Source organism: Mastigoproctus giganteus, chromosome 11 (genome assembly GCF_048544385.1).
Source record: "Mastigoproctus giganteus isolate SK-2022 chromosome 11, ASM4854438v1, whole genome shotgun sequence".
In the NCBI taxonomy this organism is placed as follows: Eukaryota; Metazoa; Arthropoda; class Arachnida; order Uropygi; family Thelyphonidae; genus Mastigoproctus; species Mastigoproctus giganteus.
This window is the reverse complement of record NC_143585.1, coordinates 9,847,849-9,860,473: the sequence shown is the minus strand read 5'-3', so window position 1 is coordinate 9,860,473 and position 12,625 is coordinate 9,847,849. Positions and strand designations below refer to the sequence as shown.

Genomic DNA, 12,625 nt, shown 5'->3' with positions numbered 1-12,625 from the left:
CCAGCAGTCTCTGAAATACCATGCATCTTGTTTTTCAGGCTTCTGCTCATTCTAATAGAAGCAGTGCAAGAATCACTTTCACCTCTGCCAGTGGCTACTGTCAATCTATTGGTCTTTGTCTCCCCCCAAGCTAGCAGTTTTCCGACCCACCTAACACTGCCTCGATAGCATCAGCAAATATTCTTGCACCCTTTCTATTTAAGTGTATCCCATCCCTGTAGAAGCAATCTCTCCTGTTAACAAGTACAGTCCAGGCTGAAAAAAATTCTACCCCTTGAGCCTTGCACAATCTTTCCAGGGCCGAATTGATCGACAAGGCTCTCATGATATACTCCCTCCTATCGTGTCTGGGCAGAATTGCAGACACTTTCAAATTCAACCCTAATTCTCGGCTTTTGTTCAACAGTGACCTGTACTTGTTAAGTAATTCCGCCGGTCTCCTACTCTTAATATTATTAGTGCCAACGTGTACAACTATATCACCTTTTGTGCCCTTAAAAGATGATATTCGCTCTACAACGTCATCAACCTTTGCCCCTGGCAGACATACCCTGGTCCTGTTCCACCTATCTTTTTTACAAAGCATGTTCCCCGTTTCCCTGACAATAGAGTCACCAACAACTACTAGTTCCTTCGGGACCAGCGCATTCTGCCTTAGGGGTTGTCTCTGTGTCACGCGATGCCCAAGTGCAAGCTCTGGCGTTGATGTGGGCAGCTGAGAGCTTGATGGGCCCCTCAATTTAGTTTCTTCGAGGGCATCCACCCTGTCCTTCAAGCTCTCATATAGGCCCACAAGAACGCCGAGTTGTTGCCTGATATCGATACACTCCTTGCATCGCGCACACACAAAGACATCCCCCTTGGCAGTATCATGTCCCGTATCCGATTGCTCTGCAAACATCAAGCAAACAGTGCATTTTATAAGGCTGTGAGTCAGAGGACAACTGCCCCTCTCAGTTCTGCTCTGAGCCACAGCACTTCCATTAGCTTGAGCCTTTTGCTTTGCTGCTCTGGTCTGAGTCATGATTCTATTAATTTATTAATTAATTATGTTATGTTATTAATTATATTACGTTTGTAATCTAAGTCGTTATATGTATTTATTTAAACGTACAATTTAACTGCTAACGAAGTTCAACTAACGCTATCTAGTACGGTATATAACCTACGGTATATCTAGTACGGTATCACAATGGCGGGAAGTTACTAACGGTAGCGGTAGTTACGAACACGTGGAAAACCTTACCGATACTTTTACAAGGCCGAGTAAAGAATAAATACACCAAATTAATCAAAAAATCACAAAATAATGTTATACTACTAAATTTAAATCAAAAGTTTTAGAAAAACAATAATTTCAAATCAATAAATAAGAAAAATCCACTTAGCGGCTTGGAACACGACCGTCACTCCAATATGGTCTTATTGAAATTTATTGTCTACTTATTTTTTATTAATGATTTATTTTTTTATTTATTTATTTTATTTATTTTTTTTTCTCTTTATTTATTATTTATTTTTTTCTTCTTCTCCACAACCTGAACCACGGGCGACTTTTCTTTTTTTTTTTTTTGTCTCTCTCCCTTTCCACCCTTCGGAATGGGCTCCAAGAGGATCCTGGCCCACCTTCTGGCAACACTAGATGGATCAGCGTCTCTTTTGAGATAGTACGTGTTTTACTGGGACTGGCCCACCTTCCCGTGGTGTGGACGAGTACCCAGAATCATATGTCCAGGTGACTGATGTTTCTGGGTAGCCAAGCGGCCAGACACAACAGAACACACACACAAACCTACATCATACACATCTGGCCCATTTGTAGTTAAAGTGTTCTTCACAGATACGAGGCGGAGTTGAACAAACGTTCTAGGTGCTGCCCATTACATATACACATGTCCAATTCAACCTTAGTAGTAAAGGTAGATTAGATGTGGGAAGGCCTCCGAGGGTATTAATTGAAGGGAACAATCCCAATGGTCAAGACAACAGGGATATTAATTGACAGTAAGTTGACTTCTATGCAGCATTTAGAGTATTTAGTTGAAAAAATTAAAAATATTTCCTCGTCTATTATTAGCATTAGTAGAAAGGAATGGGGCCTGAGTAAGAAGACTCTTGTATTATACTATAAGGCAGTTTTTCTGCCTATCTTTGTGTACGGAGCTAATGCTTGGTATTCAAGATTACTCACCGTGAAATTCAGACAGAAATTATCGTCTATAAAGGAAAATGATACTACCTTTGTTTAAAATGTGTAAAACTGTTTCCCTAATGCTGTTCAGGTTATATTTGGTGGTACGCCTCTAGATCTCTTTTCTGCTTACAGAGTTTTTTGTTACTATTTTAGAAAATGGTTTGAACTTGCTTTTATGGGTATTACTAATAATTTAGATATAACTAAGTCTAAGGCTAAGAAATTAATAATAACTGCTTTGATGGATCAGTGCAGGCCAGATGGTGCAGTAGGAAGACTGGACAGGTTACCCGTTTGTTTCTTCCAGATGTTAACTTTGTCTGTGATAAGAAAAAAAAAAAAAAATCAGCTGATTGTTTACCGAAATGGAAACCTCATATTTTATGACGGAACATGGATCTTTTAATTACAAGCTGCATTATTTTGGGTTAAAACCTGACCCGTTTTGCTACTGTACGTGTGTTGAAACATGGGATCATGTGCTGTATGACTACATTATTTAGGAGCAGCACAGACAAAATTGAGACCGAAATTGATAGTCTTCTAGATGAGCAGAAAACCCACTACACTATTATTATGGGGGACTTCAAAGCTAAGGTTGGGAAAAGACAAAACAGCGCAGAAAGGGGAACTATAGGAAATTTTGGAATTGGTGAAAGAAATGAAAGAGGTTAAAGGTTTGTTGAATTTGCAGAATCTCAAGGGTTGTCAGTAATGAACACTTCTTTCAAGAAAAGGGTGAACAGAAAGTGGACAGGGAAGAGTACAAATGGATTAACAACTAATGAAATCGACTTCATCCTCACTAACAGAAGATATATTGTGAATGATGTTACCGTCCTGCATAAGGTAAATGTTGGAATTGATCACAGAATGGTAAGATGTACACTTGATACAAATGCAAGGAAAGGAAAAAACTGACTCGAGTAAATAATACAAAGGTCTTTGAGATAACAGAAGAGGAGATAAAGCAGTATGTACTGGAAGTTAAGAACAAGTTTGAGCTTATGCAGACTGCTCAGGACCAAGATATCGACTAGGAATATTACAACTTTCTGAAAGTGATAAAGCTGAAGAAACCTATAGGGAAAAAGAACTCCAAAGAAGAAAAAATTAGTCAAGAAACACTTGTCATGATTAACCGAAGACCACAAATGAAGAGCAAGAAAAACATTGACAGGGAGAAAATTGAGTATACTGAGTTATGCAAAGCCATTAGAAAGAGACTCAGAGAGGACATAAGAAGATTTAACACAAGAAAAGTAGAACAAGCATTAAGGGAAAACAAAGGATTTAAATCAGCAGCCATGAGCAGTAATACAGAAAGATAAATGATACTGAAACTGAAGAATAGCGATGGTGTACTTATAAACAGCGGAGAAGGCATAATTCAAATAGCAGAAGACTACTAAAGAGAATTATACAAGAGCAGGGGAATGATGCCAGCAGTGGGGAAGATGGATTGCAAAGTAGCAACACATAGGACATACCCGATATTCTTCCTGATGAGGTAGAACATGCATTGAAGAAAATTAAGAATCACAAAGCCCAGGGTGAAGATGAAGTTACTGTAGAGTTGTTAAATTGGGAGGAAGAGACATAACACAAAAACTGGCAAGGCTCTTCACAAAGTGCATTCGAAAAGGTGTGACGCCTAAGCAGTGGAATAATGCAATCATAGTTTTGCTGCATAAGAAAGGAGATAAATCAGAAATTGGAAATTATAGACCAATTAGCTTGCTATCCGACATCTACAAGTTCTTCACAAGGGTCATTACTAACAGATTAAAAAGAATACTTAACGAGAATCAACCGAAAGAGCAAGCTGGATTTAGGACAGGATTCACAACTATGGATCACCTTCACGTAATATCACAGCTAATGCAGAAAGCAAATGAATATAAAACACCATTATGCCTGGCATTTGTAGATTATGAAAAGGCATTTGACTCCATACAGCATAAGGCAATGTTTAGGGCACTGGAAAGACAAGGTATAGATACACCATATATTATGATTTTGAAGAAAATATATGAGAGTGCTACATAATTTATTAGACTAGACAAAGACAGTAGGAAATTTAAAATCGAGAAAGGATTTCGACAAGGAGACACACTATCTCCACAGCTGTTTACTGCTGCACTTGAGGAAGCTTTCAGAAGATTAGACTGGTCGCAGAAAGGAGTCAATATGAATGGAGAGTACCTAAACCATTTACGATTTGCAGATGACATTGTGGTCATAAGCCACGATCCTAAAGAATTAGAGGAAAATCTTAATCAGCTATGCAGAGTTAGTATGGATTTTGGACTAAAGATGAATATGGCTAAAACAAAAGTAATGATGAACAAGTATGCCACAGAAAGGGAAATAATGATTGGACCACCAGTAATTGAAAAGGCGGAGTCATATACTTATCTGGGACAAGTTATTAGCTGTAATAATGATAAATCGCTGGAAGAGAAGAATAAATTTTGGATGGATAGCATTCAGGAAATATGGTCACATACTGAGGAGCAATATCCCAGTTTGTCTGAAACGTAAAATAATGAACCAATGTATACTCCAGTGTTTGCCTTTGTATTTACATAATTGTTGTTTTATATTGTACTTAATACTTAATCTTATAGTTACGCTGGTTATTTTTATTTTAATTTAGATAAACAGTTTTTGTAGATATACGTAATACTTTATATACGTAAAACCGTTATTTCGTTCGAATCTTGCAGCCATTGTTTTTGTAGGGAATTCAAATTTTTAATTGAGGTAGTTAGGTAGCTCTAACGTAAAATTTATAGAGTAATACGCTTCACTGTTTCTATTATATAGCATAGTACTGACATTTAATAAATTTAATTTATTGATTTTATTAATTTAAAGTATCATGCCGCAAACTAGAGCAGCAAAGCAACGGGCACAAAGTGGCTAGATTGCTGTGACTCGGGGGAGAACTGAGGGAGGCGATTCTCCAACGCATCAGAGCGTAAAAAAATGTACGTCTTGCGAAATGTTTGCCGAACTATCTGGAACGGAACATGATATTGCCATGGGGGGATGTCTTTTTGTGTGCGCAATGTAAGGAGTGTAAGGAAATCAGGCGACAACTCAGCGTTGTTATGGGCCTATATGAGAGTTTGAAGGACAGGGTGGATGCCCTCGAAAGATCTAAATTGAGGGGCCCATCATGCTCTCAGCTGCCCACATCAACGCCAGAGCTTGCATTTGGTCATCACGCAACACAGCGGCAACCCCCAAGGCAGAATGCGCTGGTCCCTCAGGAACTCGTAGTTGTTGGAGACTATAGTTAGGGAAACGGGAAACATGCTTTGTAAAAAGGATAGGTGGAACAGGAGCAGGGTATCTGCCAGGGGCAAAGGTTGATGACGTTGTAGAGCGGTTATCATCTTTTAAGGGCACAAAAGGTGATATAGTTGTGACGTTGGCACTAATGATATTAGGAGTAGGAGTCCAGCAGAATTACTTAACAAGTGCAGGTCACTGTTGAACAAAAGCCGAGAATTAGGGTTGAATTTGAAAGTGTCTGCAATTCTGCCCAGACACGATAGAAGGCAGTATATGATGAGAGCCTTGTCGATCAATTCGGCCCTGGAAAAATGTGCAAGACTCAAGGGGTAGAATTATTTTCAGCCAGGACTGTACTTGTTAACAGGAGAGACTGCTTCTATAGGGATGGAATACACTTAAACAGAAAGGGTGCAAGAATATTTGTCGATGCTATCGAGGCAGTGTTAGGTTGGTCGGAAAACAGATAGGTTGGGGGGATACAAGGACTAATAGTTTAACAGTAGCCGTAGGCAGAGGTGAAGGTGATTCTTGCACAACTTCTATTAGAATAAGTAGCGACCTGGACCGTGGGGTGTTGGGGGTTTCAGGGACGGATGGCAGTCATCCTGAAATAGGTGGGTATATGGGATGTGTTAGGATAACTAGGAATAGGAGTAGGAGCATGTATACCAATGCTAGAAGTATAATAAATAAATTTGATGAATTTGAAGTGTTGGTCAAGACATCAAAGGCGGATATAGCAGAGACGTGGGGTCACACAGATATAAGGAATGCTGAACTGGAATTTGGGGAGTACAATGTGTACAGAAAGGCTACACAGGATATAAAGGGAGGAGGTGTTATGCTGTTAATTAAGAAAAACATAAAATCAAAAGAAGTGCATCCAGTTGATATAGATGGACAGTGCACTGTTGAGTCAGCTTGGTGTGACATAAGCACTGCGAAAGCAAATATAAGAGTAGGAGTTTGCTATAGGCCTAATGACTCGAATGAGTACAATGAACAATTGTACAGAGAAATAGAGTGGGCTAGTAAATCGGAATGTCTTATAATGGGGGATTTTAACTTCCCAGATATTGACTGGTACTTGTGGGTTAGTCACTCACACACTAGTCAGACATTTGTGAATTTATTGGATGATTGTTTTCTGCAGCAGCATGTTCGAGAGGCAACCAGAGAAAGTAATACTCTTGATCTGGTTAGCAGCAGGGATAATTCGTGTATAAAGAATTTACAGATAAAGGAACTACTAGGTGGCAGTGATCACAATGTACTGACGTGGGATTTACTTAAAGATTTAATTACCATAAGGGGTAAAGGAAAGGGTTTTTGCTTCCATAAAAGTGAGTACAGTAGTCTCAGACAGTTCTTAAATTCTGTACAGTGGGATCAACTGACGACGTTACGAACAGTAAATTCTAAGTGGGAAGCATTCAAGGAATTAATCGTGGATGCTACTAAAAGGTACATACCTATTAAGAAATATTGTTCAAGGTTTAGGCCTAAATGGTGGTCAAATGAAATAATGAGACTCGTGAAAGAGAAGAAAAATGAATGGGTTGCATATAAATTATCAAGAGACTCAGAAGCCTATGGCAGATATAAGCTAGTCTGTAATCAGGTCACAAAGGAGGTTAGGCAGGCGAATGCAGATTACGAGAAATCCTTGGCAAAAGATGCTAAGAAAAACATCAAGGATTTCTTTACTTATATAAACTCTAAAAGGAAGGGAATGAATGATTGGTCCACTTGATCTATGGTTCGAATGTTGATGATCCTGCTCAGATAGCAAACAAACTGAATGAGTATTTTGCATATACATTCACACATGAGGAATTATTAAGGTTTGAAAATGGCAGAAGGTTATCAAATTGTAGCAGGATAATTAATGATTTTGTATTAACTGAAAGCAAAGTGGAGCAGAAATTGTTGAAGTTAAACATAAGAAAAGCACCTGAGGTGGATGGGATCTATCCAGTTATATAAAAGGAGATGACAAAGCAACTAAGCAAATCATTAGCCATAATTATCAGGGCGTCCTTGGACTCAGGGGACGTTCCCACGGACTGGAGATGTGCAAATGTGTCCCCAGTTCACAAAGGGGGATCGAAGGGTGACACGAGTAATTACAGACCAGTTAGTTTAACTTCTGTTCCGGGTAAAATAATCGATGCACTGGTTAAAGATGCATGGCAGGATCATCTAGACAAGACTGCAGCAATAATTCAGACACAGCATGGGTTTGTTAAGGGAAAGTCTTGTCTGACAAATTTGATAGGATATTATGATGTGGTTACAAAGGAACTGGATGCAAAAAATAATTTTAATATCATATATTTGGATTTCAGGAAGGCTTTTGACACTGATGCGCATGGAAGACTATTGTACAAATTGGAGCAGAATGGTATTAAGGGTAAGTTGCTACAATGGATAAAAGGATGGTTAAGTGGGAGAAGACAGAGGGTTGTAATCAATATGTGCTTCTCTTCTTGGACTAATGTTATTAGTGGTGTCCCACAGGGTTCCGTGTTAGGCCCACTGTTGTTGTGTATATTTATCAATGATATTGATGAAGGAAAATCAGGCTTAATGTCGAAGGTTGCAGATGATACAAAGGTTCGCAGGGTTGTTAATGACAGTAATGGCAGTGTGCTACTGCAACAGGATCTAGATAATTTGGGCAGATGGGCTAAGAAGTGGCAACTGAAGTTTAACCTTGACAAATGCAAAGTACTGCATATGGGTAGACGTAATCCAAGAGAAAATTACCAAATGTGTTGTATTACACTTAAGGTGGTAGAAAATGGAAAAAACCTGGGAGTAATTGTGCAGTCAGATACGAAGTTTTCTGAGCAATGCAGACAGGTTGCCAGGGCAGGTCATGGGGTTTTGTCAATGATATATAGGAATTTTGCTAGCAGGGAGAAGGAGGTGATTGTCCCTCTGTATAAGCCAATGGTCAGGCCAGGCCTTGAGTACTGCGTACAGGTCTGGAGGCCTCATTTTAGGAAGGAAGTCGATTTGCTTGAGCGTGTACAGAGAAGGGCAACAAGATTGGTGAGGGGAATGAAGGGATCCTCTTACCAAGAGAGGCTTAAGTTCTGAAAATTGGAGTGGCTGGAGACTAGGTACCTGCGCGGTGATCTGATTGAGGTGTATAAGGCCTTGAATGGGTTCAGCACGCTGAATTCTGATGGGATCCTTCCACTTGTTCAGATTACGAACCTAAGGGGGCATAAATTCAAATTAAGAAAAGACAGATGTAGATTAGATGTGCGGAAATTTACCTTTATTCAGCGGGTGGTTAACTGCTGTAACAAACTTCCATCTGTTGTTGTGGAAGTTTGATAGGTTGAATAAATTTAAGGAGGAACTGGACAGGCATTTGGAGGGAATGGTGTGATTTTTTTTTCTTTTTTTGGGTGATGCTGTATAAGCTCATAAGCTTGCTTCTTTGCATCACATGCACTACTACTACTCCCCACCATGACTTATGGAAGTGAAACTTGGACACTCACCAAAAGAATGGAAGAGAAGCTGAGAACTACGCAGCGAAGAATGGAACGAATTATATTCGCAATCAGACTGTTAGATAAGAAGTGAAATACATGGATTAGACAGAAAACTCATATAAAGGACATTCTTATAAAAACTAAAGAACTAATATGGTCTTGGGCAGGACACAGTTCGAAGGCATGATGACAGATGGACTAAGAAAATAACAGAATGGTATCCAAGAAGAGCTAGAAGAAAACCTGGAAGACAAAGGCGGCGATGCCTTTGATGAAATTCATGGGTTTGTGGGTAGTAAATGGATGGCCAGTGCTCAAAACAGAAGGAACTGGAAAGTTGCTGGAGGGGCTGTCATCCTGCAGTGGATTGAAAATGGCTGATGATGATGACAGATAAAATTTAAGAAATAATATTGTCGAGTTAGTTCCTGCAAATGAAAAATCATTCCTCGCAAAAAGACGGTATTTTAATGCCTTAAAATATTTTGCAAGATTGACCTTTAATAAGCGGAGACTGATGTCTTTCCTGGTAATGTTAGTTTCTGATCTTGCTGAGCAGTAAAAGAGAAATATTTTATTTATTTATTATTATTTTTTTTTATTCTTTTTATTTTATTTTATCTTTTTTTTTTTTTTTTTCTTTTTTTGCTAGGCTGTAGTTTCTGGGTAACTGTAGGCGGGATATTTTATATTTCCAGTTTGGATTTATATTCCAGGAGATAAGACTTTTTTTTTAAATTATTTTTACTTATTATTATTATTTTATTTTTTCATGCTGGCTCTCAGTTGCAATCTGCATGTTGGTTGATATGTGCACATTGCAATTGATGAGTGGGATTGCTGGCATCTGAATTTTTTTTTTTTTTTTCAGATGCAGATTTTTGGGAGGGGGGTTGTGGGCAACCGAGGAGCGGGATTTTGCGGGCAATAGCCGGTTCTGCACGGGCACTGGTGAGTGCGGGATTTTCTGGTGCTATGTTAGCACTGACATAGCAGTAGACGCAGGTTCGTCTCCTTATGCTAGGGCGAGCATCGAGTGGTATTTGCCAATGTTGGTGACTGCCATCTGATGGTAGAGAGGCCTGGTAAATACACATTTACATTACAGGCCGATGTATTAAGACGATTTTTTTTTTCTCTACATGAAAATTGATGGAGATGGACGAATAGTCCTGGTGCCACTGTGAGACAGGTATACATACATATACAAGCAAACAATTCAACCTTAGTATGAATAAATAATTAACCTGTTCTGCTTACTTGAGTTAATACAGATCAGCACAGTTGTTTCCGAGGTAACCACGCAATTTGTTAAGTCATTGCATCCGGTAGCTTCAACACAGAGGCTTTCAATACCAGGAAGGGTAGATGGTGGGACAACTATAATGCCTGAAATAAAGATGTATACTGTATATGTTGTTCTAAAGAAGAATATAGCAGAAACACAATTGCATTATCATTACTAATAGTTGTAATGTGTGTGTGTGTGTGTGTGTATATATATATATGTAAAGAGCGGCTCCTAGAACGTTTGTTCAACTCCGCCTCATGTCTCTGTGAAGAACAGTATCACTACAAATGGGCCAGATATGTGTGTGACGTCGGTTGTGTGTATTATGTGTGTGTTTTGTTGTTCTGTTCTGGCCGCTTGGCTACCCAGAAGCATCAGTCGCCTGGACAGATGATTCTGGGTACTCGTCCACACCACGGGAAGGTGGGCCAGTCCATGTAAAGCACGTACTGTCTCAAGAGAGACTCTGACCCACCTAATGTTGTCAGAAGGTAGTCCAGGATCCTCTGGGGGCCCATTCCAGAGGAGAAAAAAAAATGATCACCCGTGGTGCTGGATTTGTAACCAAAATTATTAAAATAAAACATTTATATAAATAAATAATAAAATAAATAAAATAAAATTAAAAAAATAATAATAAATAAAAATAAAAATAAATAAATAAATAAATAAAATTAAAAAAAAAAAAAAAAGGAAGAAAGCACTTAATTTTGTCTGCAGGCCGAGGAAAATTTCATTTCTTGAGGATTTGAGTTTCTGTATTATTAAAGGAGATCTAACCAGCTATGCATCAGCAGGACCGATGTGCTGCATCCTGTTGAGATCTGTCGACACTGAACGGCTTCGAAGAAATACGCCTTGAGCGAAAGTCTGAAGAATCTGAAATGACTCCGAGCTTTGAAGCAGAGATGACTCCTGTCCTGATTGAAAATTAGTAAGTGCTTGAAGAGGAAGTCTGAGATCGTCATATAGGGAGCAATGAAACAAGATGTGATCCCAACTCTCTGGCGATCCACACGAACAGAGGTCTGTTTGTGATAAATTGAACCTAAGAAGACTCTGGTTCATCGATCCATGTCCTGTCAACAGGTACGACGTGAATATGTCCATGCAGAACCACAATCGAACACGTTTATCAAGAAGAAATGAAACTGGTGATATAAATTTTCTCGTTGTTGCACCAACGGGAGCTGTATCCCATCGAGACTGCCAAACGTTTACTAACTCGTTCCACAGTCTCCTTCTTTCTCTTTTAGCATCATCTTGAAGGTTGATGGTTATTCCAAGAAATTCGGTCTCAATCTGCTTTTTCAGTCTGTATAAAAAGCCTCTATAAGTAACTTGCACGTCTAAAGGTAATGTTCCGGCTAGTACTTGCAGAGCTTGCGTCGAGACTGTCCTGCATGCCTTAACTAAACACCGCAAAATGGTTCTCTGCAATGAGGCGAGTTTTGTAATGAGGTGTTTGAGCCGTGCCCTGTGAAACCATGCACCGGCAGCATACGTGATTAGAGGGAGGAAACCTGCATTGTAATAAATCCTTAAAGTTTTTCTGGAGAACCCCCATTCAACACGGGACACCCTAACAATTGCACCAGTAAATCTACGTATTTTAGATGATAAGTTTATCAAATGAGGAATAAAATTGAGACTGGAATCAATTACCACTCCTAGAACCTTGTACTCTTTAACTATGGGGAGACGAATGTTGTTGATCTTGACCAACGGAGGACGAGTGATATCCAACTTTGATCCAAGAATCATCATCTTTGTTTTTGACAAGCTGATTTTAAGCTTATTGGCCACAGTCCAATCGTAGAGATCCCGGAGAACAAAATTTGCGGTATTTTCCAGATCGGCCCTAGAGTTACCATTTACCAAGATGGTGAGATCGTCTGCATACGCTATTATTTTGACGTTACCGAAAGATCGGGAGAGCCACTGCTGCAGCACCATGTTCCATGTAAAAGGACCCAATATAGAGCCTTGTGGGCACCCTCTAGATACTGATCTTGATACTTGGCTATGTTTAGCCTTGACTATTATGGTTCTATTGGCAAAGTAATTGCGGATTAAAAGGTAAAGGTGGTTGGAGCACCTAGCCGATCGCAGACGCTCCAGGATGCTCTCCCACCAAAGGGAGTCGAAGGCACCCTCGAAGTCGATGAAAACGGCCAGGGTATATTTATGTACCGAGTTTTGAACTGAAGAGACAAAGTCCACAAGAGCATCCTCGCAGGAACGTCCGGGACAGAACCCATATTGACTTCTTGAAAGCAGATCCTGTTCTACCAGTAGGGTATTCAATCTAATGGCCATTAG

The 12,625-nt window shown here is 39.4% G+C and overlaps 1 protein-coding gene across 1 annotated transcript in view; it reads right to left on the bottom strand.

Moving 5' to 3' along the window:
- LOC150077695 (uncharacterized) overlaps window positions 1-12,625 on the bottom strand; it is a 110,158-nt gene that overhangs the window by 60,965 nt on the left and 36,568 nt on the right. Inside the window, exon 2 of the mRNA XM_090384916.1 lies at window positions 10,273-10,401. Coding sequence (XP_090241042.1) covers window positions 10,273-10,401 — 129 coding nt within the window. The remainder of the gene's footprint in view (window positions 1-10,272; window positions 10,402-12,625) is intronic.